At 38.6% G+C, this 22,619-nt stretch overlaps 1 protein-coding gene across 1 annotated transcript; it reads left to right on the top strand.

The window, feature by feature from the left end:
- The first annotated feature begins 1,210 nt into the window (after window positions 1-1,210).
- On the top strand, window positions 1,211-21,041 carry gjc4b (gap junction protein gamma 4b). The gene is made up of 3 exons (XM_056263996.1): window positions 1,211-1,336; window positions 14,828-16,001; window positions 19,742-21,041. The coding sequence occupies exons 2-3, from the start codon at window positions 14,858-14,860 to the stop codon at window positions 19,753-19,755; spliced, it is 1,158 nt and encodes a 385-aa protein (XP_056119971.1). The 5' UTR covers window positions 1,211-1,336; window positions 14,828-14,857; the 3' UTR covers window positions 19,756-21,041.
- Window positions 21,042-22,619: the final 1,578 nt, after the last annotated feature.

Raw genomic sequence — 22,619 nt, 5'->3', positions numbered from 1 at the left:
ATTATTTGATGAAATTAATTAATTGATGAAAGTATCAATACCTCAGTATCGATTAATGGATATGACTTTATATGGTTAGAAAAAAATTCCCTAATGAACCAGAAACTGAAAAAAAAAAAAAAAAATCAATGTTGGCAAATGTTGCCACTTAAGCAAATTTCTGTCACTGTAATGTACGGAGCCCGTAAAGGGACATGGTGGTGGGAAATGAGATGGCAGGGGAAAAAAAATAAGTCAATGGTTTTGCGTTCTCTCGCAAATGTTTTGCGTTCCCCTGAGAAACTTTACGTTCGCTTGAAAAACCTTTGCGCTCCACCGAGAAACTTTGCGTTACCTCGCAAAACGTTTTGCGTTCTCCTGAGAAACATTCCGTTCACTCGCAAAACAACGCTTTTGAGCTATTTCCGAGCAAACGCAAAGTTTCTCTGCAGAACGCAAAAGTTTTCGCAAGGGAACGTAAAGTTTCTCTGTGGAACGCAAAACATTTGCGAGAGAACACAAAAGTATCGACAGAAGCTGCGTCCGAAATCGCTTGAGTAGGTACTTATAATAAGTAATTACTTCATGACCGTTAAAAAAGTATACTATTCTACACTCCTATATAGTATGAGTGTGTAGGCTATAGTATGTAATCTGGGCATACTACATTCGCCATGTTGTCATTATCATGTGACCAACCAGCAGTTACATCGTTTCACTGCCAATCCAAAATCCTTGTTTCCCTTGGCCTCATGGGATAGTAAAGTGTCCATTGTATAATGCACACCTCAAAATCTCGCCGGAAGAAGTAGGTCATCTGGGCATTTTTTGCCTACTCTTTTATTATGTTTCACCAACTATAGCAGGTATGCGATTTTGGATACAGCCAAATATTTTTTCCTCCATCTCATATTTTTCCTTCACCATGTCCAGTTAGGGGCTCCGCAGTAATGTGCTAAGTGGAATTTGTTAATTTTATTTATTTATTTTTTACATTTATCCAAAATATGTGATGAGATGCAAATCAAGGATGTGATAGAGGGTATGAGATATATATATTTTTAAAAAATCGGTGAAAGCATGATCAGACAGATTTCATACTCAATCCTGAAAGGGGGTGGGGTGCGGAGACGAAGGCGGGAGCAAAGCATTTTCGGGAGTCTTTGTCCTACTCACGCTATATGAACCCCGACGGCGTGAGGGGAGGACTCACATCCAGCCATACTCCGAATGGGTTAAAAAAAAGAGTGTGTCTTTTATCGTCAAAGATAGCTGAGATGTGGTGATATTTCAGGCTCTCGTACAAACACTTTCGAAGGACGTAGCTGAGGAAAAGTGTGGAAATCTACTAAACGAGGTATGTTTTCTCTCTCCCGCTTTTCAACTGACTGATTTTCGACAGTGACTCGGCCAACGGATTTTTGGTGACATCTTGCTCACACACAGCAAATAACGTTAGTTATCTGATTTATCGGTTGCGTTGTGAGAAGTTTATACGCATATTTTTCAAATAACAAGACAATTAGTGGTTAACTAGTGCCTTTAAGTTGTTTTATAAGGAACTGTCGCGTCTTTCTTGCGTCAGGCGGAGAACAATAGTAAACTTAAGCACAGCTGGAATGGGATTTTTCATGGAAATGTGGATGGATAACAAATAACCGACCTTTCGTAACTGTACGATGAAACGTCTCTATGGTCGATATTTAAGTCGTCATCGCGGTCTTCTGTAACTTAAGTGGCGTTGAACCGCCACGCTGGTTTTCAGGGATGTTGGATTCTTTTTCTTTTTTTTTAGAGAGGAGCAAAAGATTCACCTCAGGTAAAGCGCGCCACCATTCGCGCGCGTTCACATCGACACGTTGCGTTGGATGAGACAAATATTTATCGAACAATTAAGAATCCTTAAAATATGCTTATGTAATGTTGTCTTATCGGTCGATTTTTATCAAATAAAACACAAGATACAGATTATTTTGCATCTTGGATCTCTTGACCCTTAACCGATATACTGAAATGGTTTAAACCCATAGGCTAGCCTAACGTTAGTTGTTGTAGCCTAAAGTTACTACTTTTTGATGGCATTATAAATGAAACTCCAAACTTTAAAAACTATCATTAGCCTATATTATTTGTATGCAAATGTTTTTGCGTTCGACATTATCACAAGCTTATGTTAAAAAATATTTATTTCCTTTACGTGAATGGTTATTTAAAGTTTTAATGCAATTTATTATGTAACTTTTTAATGTACGTTACTAACTGTTTAATAAGTTAGCCTACTTTTATGTTGTTAGGTGCGATTTGTTTAAATCTACTCATTTGTTGATATTAAAGATTCAATTACTGATTAAAAAAACTAAATATTGGATTTATATGCTTAGTATGTCAAACCGTTTATGGGCCGATATTTTTATGAACATAGGTTTACACTGGCCTTAATGATATACTTCTCTGCTAACCATATCATATAATGACAGTTAAAGCGTTTGTTTTTAAACTTTGTTTATTTGATCAAGAATATTACAGATATTACACTAAAAGCCACGTTTTAAAAGCCAAAGTTACCCATCATCCTGCCACATTGCTTTATAAGCTCTGTTCTGTGAATTTATTTTGGTATGGGGAAGTGATGTGATTTATTTTAAAACTTAAAAAGACAAGCATGGGAGAAATTAATTTTACACCGAATGCATGTTTGTGGCTATTTGATCAATTCCTTTCCAAGGGACAGGTAAGTCTGGCTGCTTCAAATTGCTTTCAGTGTCTTTGAAACTGAGATGTTGTTTTGAAGTAGCAGCCTCCTGTCCTTCCACCAGAGCTGAAGGAATCTGGATTGGAACGATAACTTCTTTCTCAGATGTCTCCACAAAGCCACTCTGTTCTCTCTCTTGAAGTTAATGTCTGACGTGGTAATGGTTGCTCTGTGGGGAGTTGCTTGACTGAAGAGGAGGTCAGGGTTAGGCATAAAAAAAAAAAAAGTTTGGTTCCGGTTTGTTGGCAGTTGAGGTCATGGGTCGGTAGGGATTTTTTTTTTTTTTTTTTTTTTTTTTTTTTTTTTTTTTTTTTTTTTAGTGGCAGCAGCAAGGGATAGGTAGGAAATTATTCAGGGCTCGGCCTTAAAGGTGCTCTAAGCGATGTCACGCGTTTTTTAGGCCAAAACATTTTTTGTCACATACAGCAAACATCTCCTCACTAACCGCTGGCTGCCTGTCCTCTGAACACACTGTAAAGAAACGCGATCTCTGTAGACAGCCCAGGCTCCACAAACAGCAACAAAAGCAAACTGCGGCGACCCGCTCCCCGAAACATAACAAACTGTTCCAGCCAATGACCGACAAGAAGGGTTTGGGGGCGGGGTTTGGGGGGTTAGTGTGCGGATGAGGAGGAGGGAGGGTCTAGCTAGCCTCCGTTTTGTTTGACAATAGTTCGAACGTCAACAAGAAGTGATGTCACCCAGGATCGCTTAGAGAACCTTTAAGCCTTTTCATGTGCTTGCCCTCCGAACAAGTAAATCTGTCATTCACTTGTCAGAGTAAAAAAGTTGCTTGTCCGGATTTTTTAAAATTTTTTAATTTATTTATTCTGAAGCAATGTTCTCATCAGTGTTCAATCAGCTTTGATATTTAAATTGGCATATTGTAATATCTGCACCTTTGAAGGGCATCCCCTCCCCCAATCTTATTAAATGCCCTATAGTGTCGTCTTATTCTAAATAATTGAATTTATTGATCAAATTTAGGAATTTAAAATGAAAGATGAAGCATACTGTTACCCTAAGTAGGGCTGATCAAATTAAATAATTTACACTGAAAAATTACAATTGCATAAAATAATGTTATGAAATTGATTTAAATGTACAAATAAGAAACATCGGAAAGAAGTATACTAGGCTACTTATAAACATAACACTAAACTGCCAATAGGTGGCGGCAGGCGGCCGTATTAATGAGTGAGTCATTGATTCATTAATTCAAACGATTCGTTTAAACGGTTGATTCATTCAAGAATGAGACAGATGTTAATGAATGGGTCATTGAATCTTTGACTCAACCGATTCGGTCAAAATGCTGAATCATTCAGTAATGAAAACAGGTTGAGTGTTCCTGTGAGATGCGCCGTGGTTCTGCTGTGATTTTTGTTTGGAACTATTTTCGCTGCAGAAACAGAACAAAAACAGCCAATATTTCATCTAAAATGTAAGTGACTTAATTGTAACTGTTTATTGAACTGTTGTAGGAAATCAATGTCACATTGTGATATGGTATTCAGGAAAAATAATTGAGGCTGCTTAACACATATGTTAAAATATAGAAACTCCACATTTAGATTTGTTTATAGGCAGTATGTTGTTAACTGAGTGTGTGTATGTGTGCTGCGCTCATGTGTGTAGATTTCTCCTCGAGAGGCTGCGCGAGCGTCAACAGCGCACCTCACCGTCAGCAGGCTAATGCATTTATTATCCACAATCGATCGCAACTTACAATAAATGTAATAAAATCATTCTCTCGGTTTAGTGATTCCCTAGTTATTTGTTTGTTTGTTATTGATGTTCTAATCAGGCTACTTGTCCGTTCGGGCAAGTAAAATTCTCTTTTACTTGTCCTTCAAAAATCCATTTGTCGCGGACAAGTTAGACGGGCTCTGGAGATACGAAGCGCGGCAGGTTAGAGTGTTTTGGATTGCATAAAATAATAAAAGAAACGAACAAATACATGGCGAAAGAAGTGGTAGACAGCAGAAGAGGGTATTGGGATTTGGGATGATTTTTAATGAAACTTGGGAGGCGGATGGAGGTTACTCTGTAAGTTGTAACTCATCATGTGGTGTGTGCGTGCCTATGAATGCATGCATTTGTATGTGTGCGTACTGCGTATATGAATAAAAGTGTCCTTAATGACAAAAAAAAAACAAAAAAAACTTGTAGCCTATATGTATTATAGTTCAGTTTGACGAACGATGTGTGAACGACCATGTAGCTGCCTCGTTTGTTTTGCTGGAGGACAACAGATGGCATCTTGCATCGCGTGCTGTACAAAAACGTAAATTATAGTTCGCCTCAAAGTTTTTTATTTGTGTATTTATTTAATTTTTATTATTTCTTCCCCAAGCTCATAAAATAAATTTGGGTCGCACATAAATTGACAGGGTCGGTCGGAAACCGGAACCAAACAAATTTTTTTTTTAAGCCTTAGGTTTGAGGTAATGCTGAGGGTCTCCCAGTCTTTTAACAACTTAAAGGTATAGGTCTCCCATTCACGTCATTCCAAAGATATATGGGACTTGGGACATGGAAGATTTTTTTTTATTTTTTAAGTTGATGTCAATACGATGTTAAGTCGGTGTGGGCCAATGTTGTTAATTGTTCTTAACATCTTTTGTTCCAAAGAAGAAAGTACAGATTTGGAATGACTTTAGTTAATAATTACTAGGGCTGCCCACTAATAGTCGACTAAATGTTAGTCGACGAGAGTAGGCTTAAGGCAGGCTCACACTACACAACTTTTGGCTGGATTTTGCTGTCGCAGCGAGATTTCCAAGGTCTGTGACAAAACCCTTGAATCGTGGCCAAATCGGTGCTCGTCAAATACGAGTCGAGCATGTCTCGAGCAGTTCTAACCTGTTTGATATTATCGCCACGTGATCTTGTAGTGCGAACGATGAGACAATATGGTAAACTGCTCTAATGATATCATGCACCTTAATGCACATGAATGCAAGGCAACAATTTGATCATAATAATTTTATACTAATAAAAATATATTTTTAAAATGTAAATAAGTAGTCTTTGCACTATACTTTAACATTATGATATATTTTATTTACCATCAGTTTTTGCTAAACAGACATGGACAGCCAGGGTTAGCCAGGGACCAATTTTCTTTTTTGTCATCTTTTTTGACTTGGACAGCGAACATAAGCAGCTCTCTAATCTAAATGTGAATTTGTATGAGAACACGTTGTTCGGGGTTGCCACTTGGCCAAATATCTTGTTGTTTGTGCACCATTGGCATTGTGTTGTGTAGTATGAGCTTTGGTAAGACAAGACGACGACAGATGACAAGAAATCCTGTTGTGTAGTTTTGAGCACCATGGCGTTTCATGTAGATCAGTGGTCTCAAACTCGCGGCATTTTGTGGCCCCCTATTTCCCCCCGTCGTTGCGTGTGCCGCGTTAAAAAAAAAAAATTTCCCTTATGGGCTACCATAGATAGTCTCGTGACAGCTTACGGTGGGTTTGTTGTCATAGACACCCGCGAAGTACAAACATACTGTGCCTGGAAAAAATGAGCGCGTCGCTTCAATTATGAGCGCGCTTGCCGAGCGCCTACATTTGAAATAACGAACTTGAGCGCGCAAAATATGTGAGCGCGATATGTGAACAGGTCCCTTGGCGAGCTACCACCAATCAGGCCACGAGCTACTGGTAGCTCGCGAGCGACGTGTTGGAGATCCCTGCTCTAAAACAATGTGAGTAATCATTTTGAGCTTGTAATATGTGTCCAACAGGTTGATAAGAAGGTTTGCTTTGATTTGTGGAAAGTCAGTAATTTGCCTGAGACACTATACATGTGTAGAAAGAATTCAATAAGACGGGCAGACATGACTGCAAATATTTGAATTTCAAAAACAATAATTGTTGAAAAAAAAAACATTCAATATCATATTGAAAATAAAAAGGCCATGAGCATATATATCACAAAGATGTGTTATAAGGAAAAAACAAAGAAAGTTTGTAAAATGAACTTCAACTGTCAGAAGGACAGCTCATGAAGAACCAATCATGTACAGAAAGGAATGTTCAAATTCAGAGGAACAGTTCAGAAGAAACGCTAATAATAAAGATTGAGAAGATTGGATCAGTTGTGCTCATTTTTTGGAATACTTGAATACTATTTTTTTTGTGGAATACTTGATGCGGCCCAGACTCTTACCTCCAGCGGCCCCCAGTTAAGTTGAGTTTGAGACCCCTGATGTAGATCCTTTCTGCTGCTTCTTTGCCTGTGTTTTGATCTGGAGATGCTGTACTCATTCAGGAGATCAGTAATAGCGCCCCCTACTTTATAACAGAGATAACACAGAGAGCTGTAAAATCTCGTCAATGGCAGGGAAGCGTTTTCTCATAGAAGAGACAATAACTTGTCAATGGCAGGGAAAGAGTTAAATAGCTTACGGTGCGTGTCCACTGGCGCAGAGCGAGCGTTTTCAATTAATTTCTAGCTCAACTTGAATGAACTTAAAATGTGGATGCCCCCCAACCCCCCTAGAGGAGCCGAGGTCCATCCACCACAGTTTCACAAAATAGTATACTGTGGGAAACACTGCAATGCAGTGGCGTAGGTTTGATTTTTAAATTGGTGGGGACGGGGACACTCAGACGTGGATATTTTAAGTTTTGATCGAAATTATTGCTAGGGATATATCAGTGTCACTGGATATTGGTAGGGACACGTCCCTAGTGTCCCTACTAAATTCTACGCCCCTGCTGCAATGTTACATATCATATTCTTTCTCAGCCCTCTTACTGAAACCATTTTCCAATGTCTCCTTAAGTAATTAAATTAATAATATAAACGCCCAACTAGTCCGCTAATGGGTTTAATGAGCAGGAGTCAACTAGAAAAATTGAGTCAGGGACAGCCCTAACAATTACAGAAGATACATTTTTTTTTACTACACATGGACAGCCTTTTAAGTTCTGCTAGTCTTTAGAAAAACCTTACCGTACTGATTGTGTACTTTTGCTTCAAAATGGGTGTTATTATTTATATACACCTAGGGCTCGAGACTAACGGCGTCCTATCGTCCTGGGGACGATAGAAAATGTGTTTAGGACGAACAGAAATATTCTCCAGGACGCCTACAGGACGAAAGATATTTTTGTATGTGTGTTCATTTATTTCTAGCCTATGGGCTAACTTACTTAGAAAATGTCAAAATTAACCGACCAAGTGCTGACTACAACGGAGCGCGTCTTCTCATGCTATATAGCCTAACGTTACTATCACCGGCTACTCACCCAGAGACTTGTTCCGCGGTACATCTATCAAATGGCTTAATGACATCGTAAATATGTTGCGCTGGTTAAACAACAGATATTCAACGAATAAAAACTAGACAAAAATGTTAGATAGTGACGATTTGGGAAGCGATCAGTCATAACTGATGTCTTGCGTGTAGAGGCGCACATTTGTAGCTACTATAACGTGCTGACATGCGCTGCATGTTTCATAAAACGTTAAAATATGTAAACGTCTGGGAGACTGAGTAGAGCAGATATATATATATATATATATATATCTGAATAAGAGTGACGACGCAAAAAATAGCTCTATTCGGTTTTCTGTGCGCACACACCCGACCGAAGCATGCAGCCATGCACATAGACGCCTATACAGCGCGCGAGGACTGATTGAGCTCTCTTTCGTGTCTGAGTGGACAAATACACACAACATTATGTCTAAATGTCCGTTTTGGAGAGTATTCATGTAAACTATGTTGGTTATGTCTTAAACAGTTGTGAGAGAATCGGATGTGCATCAGTGCAATTGTATCCGCATGTCATTAGACATGATCCGACGTCTTAAAGTGACAGTGCGTAATAAACCTAATGCGGTCCGTGTCCTTAATATTGATCAAGCAACAAAAGAAAAAGAGAAAAGCATTCACTGCTCGTTAATAGCTTTAATGTTATATTTAATATAATTAGTTCATACAAATAACTGTCTGCTGCTTGAAAGAATAAAGAATTATGTATGCAAGTAGTTATAAAGAATGCATATATCATTAATTGAAAAGAAGACTGTTCTATTTTAGGAAAAGTGGTTTTATTTAATTTTAAGATATTTTAAGCAGTTAAATCTGTATCTGTATTGCATGTTCAAACTTTAAAATAATTCATATTAACAGGTTAATAGATGTTTTCTCCGGCACGAAGATCTCAGTACAAAGACTGAGATGAAAACAGAATTTCCCCCAAATTCTGTGTTCTAGGGAAGTCATATTACACTTTTTAAAGCCCTTTCTCTTATTAACACGTTTCCAGATGATCAGCTATGACACATTACCACTTTGAGATATTTAGTCACCAGTATTTATTTGTTATTGTTTAATCCAACCAACTCAACCAACTCAAAAACGTTTTGAGCTGTATGTATTTTTCTCTTATTTTTCGTAGCCTATGTAAAAAAAAAAAAAAAGGAAAAAAAAAACATTTTTATTCTGCATGAATACAAAAAAAGACCAACAACTATAACTATAGATCATAATAACAAAGTACAGAAACAACAGTTTTATTTTGGGACGGTTGACATTCACTTTAGGACGGTTCAAATTGGTTTTCAGGACGGTTCCAGGACGGAGGTGAAAAAAGTTAGTCTGGAGCCCTGTATACACCTAATATATATATTAGGTCTGTCAAATGATTAATCACGATTAATCACATCCAAAATAAAAGTTTTTTTTACATAATATATGTGGGTGCACTGTGTATAATTATTTTGTATATATATAAACACACACGCATGTATATTTAAGAAATTTTTTTTTTATTTATATATACAATATTTATATTTATATATAATATAAATTATATATAAATCTATATACAGTATATACATGAAAATATTTCTTAAATATATACAAGCATGTGTGTGTATTTATATATATATATATAAAATAATTATACACAGTGCACCCACATATATTATGTAAAAAAACTTTTATTTTGGATGTGATTAATCGTGATTAATCATTTGACAGCCCTGATATATATATGAGATTAAATTGCAAGCCTGTTGTAAGATCGCACCTTTATAAGATCTCTAAGCTAGGTGTGTTATGAGTGTAGTGTGTAGAGCCTTTTTGGGGCCCTGCTAAGGTGTAATTTGAGGGCCAACTGAGCACCAGCTGTGGAATGTTCAAAACGACAACCACACAGTTGTACTTCTGCTGGCAATCGGATATGGCCCCTTTGTACGGAGTACAAATTACAGTGATTTGATTCCTTTAAATGGCACTCTTAATCTCTGTTCTCTACCACAACAGCGTGGCCCTCACTTATGCAACTGTCTCTAATAAACCCTTGGACAGAAGTTGTGGCCATTGGCATGGTTTGCCATTCATATGCATGTTTTTTTGGGGGGGGGTCTTCTTGGATACATTTCTATAGTGCAGCATTGTAAAGTATAACAAGTACTAGGCCTATCTGTAAATGTATAAACTTATAAATGATGTAGCGCTTTATTTTTAAAATCAACATCCTGTAATCAAGAACAAAGTTATAGAAAATCTATGATCAATAATGGTGAGAACCCCAGAGGGTCTTAACAGATGTTTTGGTAAATTCACACACAGAACTTTGTGGAAAAATCAAGTCACAGCCATGCCTGAAGCGTCTTTTGTTTACTTGATGTAGCCGGTGAGGATTGCACAGTTTGATTAGACCTGTGGATGACCCCATCCTCTCTTAAAGTAGCAATACTCCAGTTTGTGACCAAACCATTTTCAACTGGTTGCCTGTTTCAAATTTACATTGTTAGAGCTGCCAATTCCACAGGCCTTTGGTTGTCCAAAATGGGAATAGGAATTTCTTTTTGAGTCTGTTGTCTACATAAGACCCATGCTCCATTTCAGTGGTTCCCAAACTGAGGTACACACACCCCTGGGGGAACGTGTGGTGACAAGGTATGCAAACAAACCTCGCATGTACGTTTTTATGTACATTTACATTTGCATGTACATTTCTAACAGAAAAAATGCAGCATCTAGTGTAAAAACGGGAAGATTGTAGTGCTTTAAAAGGTCAAATACATGACTCCAAACAAATTGTTTCATCTTTTGCGGTCAAAACTGACTGCATCCACCCAAGCAGCGTGCATTTGGTAGGTTGCATGCAAAGTTTAGTTTAATTTAAAAGTATCACTGTTTTTTTACCATTATTTTTTTATTTAAAATATCTCATAACAGTATGCCATTGTAATTGCATTCAGGGCACCTCTGAGGTAGCATTAGCCTATACTGTGTAAATGCGTCTAAATGCAGCTTGTCCCACTGCCAGTGCAAAGATGGATTTTGTTGATACTGATTGAAATTTGACTTAGTTTAATTTATTGCTTAATTATATTAATCATTTAGTGGAATTTTCAGAATTTGACAAAACATGACATGCATTTACTAGGGTCTTTTATAAAGGTTAAAAATGAAAATATTTGACCCCTTCAATTTAAGGGGTCAAATATTGTCTCTTAATGGAAAAGGTGTGACTGCAGTCTAAGTGGAAATGCCTCCGAGGGTATGCCAATCTAAACGTTTGGGAACCACTGCTGTATTTGCTGACAAGTAGGTGTTACACACTAGAGGTCAGTTAACACTAAGGTGGCAAATACCTCCTTCAAATTATATGTTCAAAGTATATTTTACTTTAGGTTTTTTTTTTTTAAATCCATGTTATGCAAATGTAATTCTTAAGGTTAATTGTTTTATTTATGAGTTAATTAATTGAAGGCCTGTATACAAAGTGAGGTGAATTTTAGCATCAAACTTTAAATGTGTTTTTTCACATTTAATCTTGAATGTTTCTTCATTTAAGAGCAAAAGTTCATTGTTATAATTATAGTTATTAAAATGCCTCTTTTTTAATTAAATGGTTTAAATGTAGTTATTCAATTATTTAATGCTAAGTGAGTTTTTTTATTTTTTTTTATTTACTTCTTAGCAGACATGGGGACTTGTGACTTGGTGACTTGGACTCGAGTCGACTCGAGTCGCTATTTTTATGACTTGTGACTTGACTTGACATAAAATGAAATACTTGAGACTTGACTCGGACTTGGAAGTTAAAGACTCGGGACTTGACTTGACTTGAGACACGATGACTTGAATGACTTGAGTGTTAATCACATCATGTTTTCAGTTTTAATATAAAATATATATAAAAAAAATGTTTTAAAGTTGATCACGACACTATCATCAGTCATACCTCGTACCTTACGCACACCACGCCCACTTAGATCAGATATCACATCAAAATGTCAGCCGGAGGGGTACCGAGGGTCATTGCTTTCGGCTTCAAGAATTATTCACACGATGGCAAAAGACGAACAGCGCTTTGCAAGACATACAACATTAACATTGCGGACAGCCAGACGACAACCTCCAATTTCGTCCGTCATTTGAAGAGCCATTCTGCCCAGTAAGTGCTTGTCAATTTGTTAATGTTAGTTGGTAGTTAGCTAATGTAATAGCTAAAGTAGCCATTAACCCTTTCACAAGTAAGTTTAAACTATTCTAACTGATCCCCCAGCGTGAGTTTTTCTAGGCGACCGTTATTTAGAACCTGTCACTCACTTTAATGTTTCATGGTGACGCGTCATTGCTTGTCAAGTGACACAGCGCAACCACAACACAGCGCTGAATGAATGATCTGCTTTTATGTCATTTTTCCTGTTTTATTCAAAATGTTCACAAATGTATTAGCTATAACATGCAACACTGATATTCCGATTGTCAAATATGTGTAAGTGGATGTGTTTTGTTGTTTAAACACCTTTATAATGATCGCGTTAGTTGAGCTGTATGTGCGAATGGGCGGTGCCATGTTAACGTTAGTTTACAACACGTCAATTTCTCAACTTCTCACGAAATACATGAAAGTAAGTGACCGGTGAACTGGGAGAAGAATAGGGTAAAATGTAAAGCTACTTACACAATGTGTATATATGAATAAAACGTGCGTCTTATTATAATGGAAATTATTATTATTGACGCTTCCATAGACATCAGTGTATATTTTACAAACTACAAATATATTTTTTGCTAGTAGTTATGTGTATTTAAATGTCTGAAACCTAAAATAAAAATGATGTGGTTGAAAACACTGAACAGTTGTGATATATGACAGCACTGAGAGCGTATGTCTCTGGCTCAGCGCCAGCCAACGCGTTTGAATTCATTGATAAATAACTTACACGAAGCAGAATAGTGGGTCATATGTCTAATGCTTTTTGAAAACTTAAAAGGGGCATATAATGCCATTTTTGTACAAGCTAATATGATTCTTTAGGGTCTAAATTAAAAGTTTGTAATATACTTTAATTAAAAATTCTCATTAGTATTGTAAGAAAACACTTATTTTACTTGGTCAAAAACAGCTCTGTTTTCAGCACGCCGTTTCAGTGCATATGACTTTAAATGATAATTCGCTCACCCCGCCCCTCTGTTCTGTGCGTACACCGTTTGTAACACAATAACACAATAACCATAACGCGTTGTTCAGTATAAACGTGGAATTATGAATTATATTGAGAACGTCATACATAGAAAACATGCCGTAATGTACCCTGAGTGTAAACCTTAGACGCATTCATTGTGAAGTGTGCAGCTAGCGATTTGCAAAGATATAAATATTAATATAAAGTTTAATAAAACGTTACACTCACTTCAGTTCTTCTGGAGATTCAGCAGGAACACGAATATCTGGTACCGATCTTTTTTCATGAGCAGCTACTTAGCAAATCCAGCTTTATACTCACCCTCGTTTATAAAGCAGTCTGGTGTGTGAAATGATTCGGGCAAACATGAGAGCATTGACGTTGCTCGTGGGGAATATTCCCTTCGAAAACAAACTCAGCCACTGCGTCTTCAGCGGTTCGGATTTAGGAACATTAAAATGACTGCTGTGTTCGTTATTACACCCAAGAACAGAACACCACAATCGCTTAGATGCCATTCTGCTCATAGACAGTGCTCCAGCATATCAACAATGACCGCGCCGGTCCGCGCAGACTATGATTGACAGCTCGCTCTCACGAGCGAGGGCGGGTCTGTGTTGAAACGCGGCTGTCATTCAACAATCGTGGGAGGGGCTTCCGAGCCTGTGACGTCACAGGCTCGAACGGCTCGATTTGAGGCAGGGGAAAACATATAAGGAGATTAAAACAAAACCACTGGATGGATTTTTATCATTATATGATGGTTGTGTACAGGCACTGCCAACACACTTTTCAGTACAATCAACTTGTAAAAGTGCATGTACCATTATATGACCCCTTTAAGGCTTTCTTCTTCATAAAAGAAGTCGGACATCACATTTTTGTATACATTTTTATTTCTTTAAATTAGTAAGCTACAGGACACCATCTTTCAAAACATGACCTGCGTGAAAGAGAAAAGTGAATGAATGCGTCATTGTTCCCAAATGCACTTCCGAATGCGCCTCTGTTCATTTCAAACCAAACTGACGCCCATAGATCAAATTCTGCAGGTAAAATTACAATAATAAGGTGACTTGACTTGGACTTGACTTGACCTACTACAAGACTTGACTTGACTTGACTTGACATAGCCTGTGACTTGACTTGACTTGACTTGCCCAGGAAAAAAATACTTGGGACTTACTTGAGACTTGAAGGTTAAGACTTGAGACTTACTTGAGACTTGCACATGTGTGACTTGGTCCCATCTCTGCTTCTTAGTCTTAGCCTACTTGGTGTTTCTGTGAAAGAGCTTGTTAGAAAAGTAACCTTTTAGCTCCATCTAGAGGATCTTTTTGGTTAATCCAGGCTTTTCCTCCTGATGGAGGAAAGGACCTTTAACAGACTTCATTGTCTCAACATTTTTTTTCTAGAATCCTTGGGAAATTATAAATTAGCTTTGCCCTGATTTTTACCATTTAATTCATTCTTACTATTGAATTAGCACTTAATTTCCTCTTATTAGTGATACAGCTTTTGTCAGTCATGTTATAGGAAGATGGGCTATTTTCATGACATGTTTATTATTGGATGTAATGTATTTAATAAAAAAAGATGCTGTTTTCAATTACTAACAGTTAATGTCTTGTTCTCGTGCAGGACTGAGACAGCCGTTCTTCTCGGAGCACCATGAGCTGGAGCTTTCTTACACGGCTGTTGGATGAAATCTCCAACCATTCCACCTTTGTGGGCAAGATCTGGCTTACGTTATTCATCATCTTCCGCATTGTGTTGACTGTTGTGGGCGGCGAATCAATATACAACGATGAACAGAGCAAATTCAAGTGTAACACCCAGCAACCTGGTTGCGAGAACGTCTGCTATGATGCATTTGCACCACTCTCTCATGTCCGGTTCTGGATTTTTCAGATCATTCTAATCACAACCCCTACTATTATGTACCTTGGCTTTGCTATGCACAAGATCGCTCGCATGGATGATGAGGAGTACAGGCCGAGGAACAAGAAACGCATGCCCATGATCAACCGCGGAGCCAACCGTAATTATGAGGAGGCTGAGGACGATGGCGAGGAAGACCCCATGATGATGGAGGAGATCCTGTCAGAGAAAGAGAAAGCGCCTGATAAGCAAGCGCCTGAGAAGCCAGCCCATAAACACGATGGACGACGGAGAATAAAGCGGGATGGGCTCATGAAGGTGTACGTCCTGCAGCTTTTGTCACGTATTGTTTTTGAGGTGGGCTTTCTCTTCGGCCAGTATATCCTGTATGGTTTTGAGGTCGCCCCCTCGTACGTGTGCACTCGCAGCCCCTGTCCGCACACGGTGGACTGCTTTGTGTCGCGTCCCACGGAAAAAACGATCTTCCTGCTGATCATGTATGCCGTGAGCTGTCTCTGCTTGTCTCTCACGGTGCTGGAGATTCTTCATTTGGGCCTCAGTGGAATCCGTGATGCTTTCCGGCGACGTGCGCGCCAACAAAGCGCTGCACGCCAACGTGGTGCCATATGCAGACAGGTGCCCACTGCCCCGCCAGGGTACCACACTGCCCTGAAAAAAGACAAGCTGTCCATGGGAATCAAACCGGAGTATAACTTGGACTCTTGTCAAGAGTCTTTTCGTGATAAGTCATCATCGCGAGAGATCGACCACCTGCGTAAACACCTGAAACTGGCCCAGCAGCATCTAGATATGGCCTATCAGAACGGTGAGAGCAGTCCTTTACGCAGCAGCAGCCCAGAGTCCAACGGCACCGCTGTCGAGCAAAACAGACTCAACTTCGCTCAGGAGAAGCAGGGGAGCACATGTGAAAAAGGTTAGACCAAAAAGTGAAAAAAAAAAATCTTTTGTAGTTTGTACTTTTAATTTGTTGTAAAGAAATAGAGTAAATGTGAACCATACACACACACACACACACACGCATATATATTAGGGCTGGGCAAGTTAACGCGTTATAAAAACGCAGTTTTTTTTATTTTGAAAGTCCGTTGCTCACTGGCTCTGAATACACATAGGCCTACAGTAGGGATGTCAACGATTAATCGATGATCGATTAATTGTCGATAACACGTTTAATCGATAAACCTTATCGATCATCGATTAAGCAGATTCATGCGCGTGCGTGCTGCTCAACCGCGAAACATGTAAGCGAGCGCGCCGGAGTTATGTTTGGGACTATTTTACACCTTCATCATGACTATAAGTTTTGCGTGTGCATTCGCTGCCTTTTGTTTTGTGCAAATGTAAGTTGTAATAGTTTATTTTGTGTGTGCCTATCTATATCTGATTTATCTCATATTGGATGCATTTGGTTAAGAATTGACGCAGCGTGATCTTTAGCGCGCGCAGCTCAAATGGCAATGCACGACTAATAACGACTATTCGGACTGTCATATTATATAACATTATAAAGAGAACAATATTGTAATAAAACATTGTGAATTATTTGGGTTTAGTTGCCGTGTCGCGTTGTTCCAGGAAGAGCGCGTCCACAACATGAGTCATTCTGAATGGCACGTAACTTAGTTCAAGTTCACTTGTGCATTCACGTCATTTTGTGCAGATATTATTTGTAATATTATGTTTATTTTGTATATATCTGATTAATCTCATAGGATGCGTTTCTTTGAGTTAAATAACGTGCTAGCAAAGTGCTCAACGGTTAAGTTATTCATTCAGCGCGCGCCGCTCAAGCAGAATGCACGACTAATAACGAGGATTAATTTGGGACTGTCATATTACATAACATGAGAACACTATTTTATTAAATCGGTGTGAATTCATTGGGTTTAGTTGCCGTTTTAAGTGCGTTGTTCCAGGAAGAGCACGCGTCCACAAGTCACACATTCTGACAAGCGCATCTGAGGCGGCGTTGGTGACACGTTGTATTAGTCGTTATATTTGATTATTAAATATTTAATTTAATTCAGGGCCTGAATTTCGTTTTGGAAAATGGGGGGGAAATCCCCCCTTAGATGATTCTCATGGGGGGGATTTTTTTTTTGAGGGGGAGAAGGGCGGGGGGCATTTTTTCCAAACAAAAATTACATTTATCTTGCCTAAATGTTTGCGCTCATTGCATTTTTACAATGGGGTAATATTGTTGTTAAGAGTTTACACAACACAAGGAAGCTTGATTTAAACTGTTTAATTAAATTGAAAAAAGTAGCACAAATAAATACAATAGAATAAAGATACAAATAAAGACAAATAAAGAGAAGTTTTTCAATGGGTCTAACTTCATATAGGCCCACAGAAACTGAATAAAGTAATCAAATGGAAAATAACACTGGGTAGTATTTTAGTCCTGAATAAATTAAATATATATAGGCTATTAATCCTGATTCCTTTAACTTAAAGCTATATTTTGTTGTTTTGACAACTAAATTAATGAGCTATGCACGGATCCTGTGTTCATTATACTGGCATGCGTTTTATGCTTATTAAAAGACAAAACCGACTAGAATATACTCACGAAGACCGAAATTGACACAATTTTGCGTGTTAAAGCAATATAATCCGCGAAAAATAACTTTTGTTACTGGCCAGCTGTTTTTGAGGCGGATTTTCTATGAATGTGCGCATAGAAAATCATCTCAGAGAGCGCGAGCACTGATTAGTTTAAAATCGCTTGAATGTTTAAACTGGTAAGACTTAAAAAGACGTGCAAATGGTAAACTTTAGTCACGATGCACTGCTGGCCCGATTGTGCAAGTGAATATTGCGTCATGTCCCGACTCCTAAACGCGAGTGTGTATTATCGCCGCAGCGCTTGATGCTTGCCTTGCACAACACATTTTGAGAGAAGAGATAGAAGATGCGCGCGGCACCGCTGAACACTCACGCTGTTTGTGAAATTGCGCCTGGCAGATAGTTGTTAAAAGAATGATTTGATTTTATAATCTGTGTGGATTACGATTGCGGGAATTTCCTGCATTATAAATGGGAGACCTGTGGGAATTATTAGAATTATGCGCAATACCCGCAATCCCGCGCCGAAATTCGAGCCCTGAAATTTAATTATCAATCACATCGAAACATTTTACAATCCTACTAGCCCTTTATTTAGATTAAAACCATTCTCATTAATTTGGTGAGGAACATAGCGGTTTGAGCAGCATTTGCAGACGCTGTCATGCTGTTGGCCATATGCACTGCAGCAGACGCATATTGCAGTATTAAGGCTAACGATTAATCGATTAATTGATCGTTAATTTAAACGACGATCGATCATGGGAATTTGTGAAAATTGACATCCCTAGCCTACAGTCAAACCATGGATCACAGGAGGGGTGGGATGTTGGTCAGCCAGCAAATAACCCACCCAAACAAGCAGTGGAGAGGCTTTGGCAGGTTCTCTCAGGTGAACAGAAAGGGAGACAGCGCTCCGCGAGTGAATGACAGGCGCTCTATGGATAGTAACCATGGCTACGGCTTCTGTGCGCTATGTACGCAGCTGTAGCCTTTTTAACTTAAATTAAAATTATACATAACTTTACCTGATAGGCCTGCGTTTAGTTTAGTGGAGATGCGCTGCCATGTGAATTCCCTTCTGTTGATGATGTCCTGATAACTATTTAGATTGTGGAAACTCACAAACAGCGAGCCGAGGATCAGTCTCTCTTCCAATGATATGTGCTGCGCGTCGTCAATTCAACTTCGGCAACGGGAGGGCGCGGGCGCGTGCGTGAGGCGAGCATGACCGCAACAGTTTCACAGGAACACACTCGCTTGTCGCACTAGCTTGTCGGTTCTAGCAATCACAGCGCTTGCGGTACGCGTATAATTGACGCATTGTTACATTTTTGGAGAGGTGCACTTCAGGGTACGCGCGCTACACACAGCAGGTACGTAGCTACGCCGTGAGTTCGACGCAGAAGTATAAATTGGGCTTTACATCTGTTTAATGTAATCTTAGTGTACGTGGGAAACCATGTCATGACCAAACCTAAGTTACTATCAGAGAAGTAACGTTGGTCGACTTATATCTGTAGTAGTGGTCATGACCTCTGACTACATAGACTGTTTCTGCTGCTCCCTGATAAAAGATACCTGTTGATACCTGTTCGGAAAGAAAAACAAGAAAACTGGGATCGTTTTAACAAGCTAGGTAAAAGGTAATGCCCTGGCAGTGGCATAGCTTTGTTTTAATATTTGATTTGATTACATTATTGTTTAAGTTGAGATTTACAATAAATATTTTATTGCTACTGTGTAAAGGGAATACTGCTGGTATAAAGCAGCTTATTTGTTTAAAGTTTTGGCAAATCACATGTTATTGCACTTTTGTGTATATAGCAGTATATTTAAATCAAAAGTGCGCAATACACTACTTTAGAATTCACTATTCACTCTTGCGCGTAACAATGTGATTAATCGCAATAAATTCATGCGATTAATCGCGATTACATTTTTTAATCGTTGCCCAGCACTAATATATATATATATTTAAAATTAAGAAAAGTCAGTAAATAGAGATTAATGTTGTTATTTTCTTAGAATAAAGATGTGTTCGTGTTTTAATTCTATTTTGCCTTATCTCTCTCTCTCTCATAGGGATCCGTGCCTGATTGAGGCTCAGAGACTATCAACTGCTTTCCTGTTCAACGAAGTGGCCCAAGTGGGTTTGGAATTGCTCATCTTGGAAAGTGGAAAGAGTCTGTATGTGTGTATTGTGTATTTTTTTGTTTGGCTGCTGAACACTGTGTGAAGCATCGTGAGACTGAGTGGAACCTGTGTCTGTATGCACACTGGTGAATCTGTGATAATGTGTTGTGCAGTATTATGGCAAGTGAACGTCGAGTCCATCTCAGAAGCAGCATCTCACCAGCCAGTTATACTTGACATTAGCCGGTCTGCCTGATACTCCAAAGTGCCCTAAGGCTAGTTAGGAAGATGTTTGTTATACTCGGTCACTAGGCGACTGCAATGCCTCTTGTCTCTTATCTCTCCCTTTTTCTTTTCTTTTTTCATAGGAAAAATTAATCAGTGGTTCTTCCATTTGTTTACCACACTTCTAATGAAGTGCCAAGGGTTACATCTCAAAAATGCCTTAAACTGGAGTTTACATATTACCTTTGCCATTCCAAAATGAGATGGATGAGCCAGTATAAAGCCACGTCAGAAATGTAGTGTAGTTATTTAGAATAGTGCTGTGTTTTGAGTAGTGGACCACAATTAGTGTGTTTGTAATGAACAAAATGGGAACCTGGAAAATGCTTGAATACTTGTGAATCAATTATTGATCTACAAAGAGGCTTTTGATATTTTATTTGCATATTGTGTGCTTTAGATGTAAATTAATAGTATTTTGATACCCCTCTTATCTTGAGGAAGCTTCTCCGTAGACTATCATTTCAGTTTTTCACATTTTGTGAGGCTTTAAGCTAATTTGGTTTTCTTTGGCTTTTGTTTCATTTGACCAACTGTTAGAGGCAAACTCAGATTTCAGAGATTATCTTTACACATTTATAAGCACTAATAAAGAACGTTTCATTTCATTGGTTTTCAATTTCATCCTTTCTCTAAATAGTTTCTGTTCAGATTAGTGTATATCGTTGCCTCCTTTATGCAAATGCAAACCGTAAGTTGGTCCAAATGCAGTTTACATTGAATAGCAATAAGGAAAGCCATAAAGCCGAAAGTTTTATACATGGTACCAATGCAATATGTCATCTTGAAACAGTTTAAAGTGTAGGAGTATAATCCACCCATGTCTGTTAACAGCCAGGTTTTCCATCTTTTGATACTTTTTTCCCAGCATCTCAATTTTTTTACATTTTTCTAATGGTTTTGTAAGGTTTTGTAAAAATGTATTTTGTAATATGCCAAAATAAACCTTTGGTCTAAAACTGTATTCATGTGTCATTGTTCTTTTTCTTTTTTTTCTGTGCATATATATATATATATATATATATATATATATATATATATATATATATATATATATATATACATACATATATATACACTCACCTAAAGGATTATTAGGAACACCATACTAATACTGTGTTTGACCCCCTTTCGCCTTCAGAACTGCCTTAGTTCTACGTGGCATTGATTCAACAAGGTGCTGAAAGCATTCTTTAGAAATGTTGGCCTATATTGATAGGATAGCATCTTGCAGTTGATGGAGATTTGTGGGATGCACATCCAGGGCACGAAGCTCCCGTTCCACCACATCCCAAAGATGCTCTATTGAGTTGAGATCTAGTGACTGAGGGGGCCATTTTAGTACAGTGAACTCATTGTCATGCTCAAGAAACCAATTTGAAATGATTCGAGCTTTGTGACATGGTGCATTATCCTGCTGGAAGTAGCCATCAGAGGATGGGTACATGGTGGCCATGAAGGGATGGACATGGTCAGAAACAATGCTCAGGTAGGCCATGGCATTTAAACGATGCCGAATTGGCACTAAGGGGCCTAAAGTGTGCCAAGAAAACATCCCCCACACCATTACACCACCACCACCAGCCTGCACAGTGGTAACAAGGCATGATGGATCCATGTTCTCATTCTGTTTACGCCAAATTGTGACTCTACCATCTGAATGTCTCAACAGAAATCGAGACTCATCAGACCAGGCAACATTTTCCCAGTCTTCAACTGTCCAATTTTGGTGAGCTCTTGCAAATTGCAGCCTCTTTTTCCTATTTGTAGTGGAGATGAGTGGTACCCGGTGGGGTCTTCTGCTGTTGTAGCCCATCCGCCTCAAGGTTGTGCGTGTTGTGGCTTCACAAATGCTTTGCTGCATACCTCGGTTGTAACGAGTGGTTATTTCAGTCAAAGTTGCTCTTCTATCAGCTTGAATCAGTCGGCCCATTCTCCTCTGACCTCTAGCATCAAAAAGGCATATTCGCCCACAGGACTGCCGCATACTGGATGTTTTTCCCTTTTCACACCATTCTTTGTAAACCCTAGAAATGGTTGTGCGTGAAAATCCCAGTAACTGTGCAGATTGTGAAATACTCAGACCGGCCCGTCTGGCACCAACAACCATGCCACGCTCAAAATTGCTTAAATCACCTTTCTTTCCCATTCTGACATTCAGTTTGGAGTTCAGGAGATTGTCTTGACCAGGACCACACCCCTAAATGCATTGAAGCAACTGCCATGTGATTGGTTGATTAGATAATTGCATTAATGAGAAATTGAACAGGTGTTCCTAATAATCCTTTAGGTGAGTGTATATGCTGGTTAATCTACAAGTATTTGGTTAGTTTCATGTTATTGCCTTTGCCTGGAAAGCAACTGTAGAGCTTCACAGGAAACTCTGTTTTTAAACTTTTTACAGCCATCTGTAAACATCTTTGTGTCACTCTAGTACAAAGTACTTGGATATCAATTTTGCCAGTTAAGGATTGGTAGATAAAACTTAATGTCTTTGCCCACACTGAATCTATTGCTCTCTTTTGTGATTTCCCTAATGTTT

Source organism: Rhinichthys klamathensis, unplaced genomic scaffold (genome assembly GCF_029890125.1).
Source record: "Rhinichthys klamathensis goyatoka isolate OS25496 unplaced genomic scaffold, OSU_Roscu_1.1 h1tg000212l_1, whole genome shotgun sequence".
NCBI classification, from domain to species: Eukaryota; Metazoa; Chordata; class Actinopteri; order Cypriniformes; family Leuciscidae; genus Rhinichthys; species Rhinichthys klamathensis.
The sequence above is the reverse complement of the archived record's forward strand: the minus strand, read 5'-3'. Positions and strand labels throughout refer to the sequence as shown.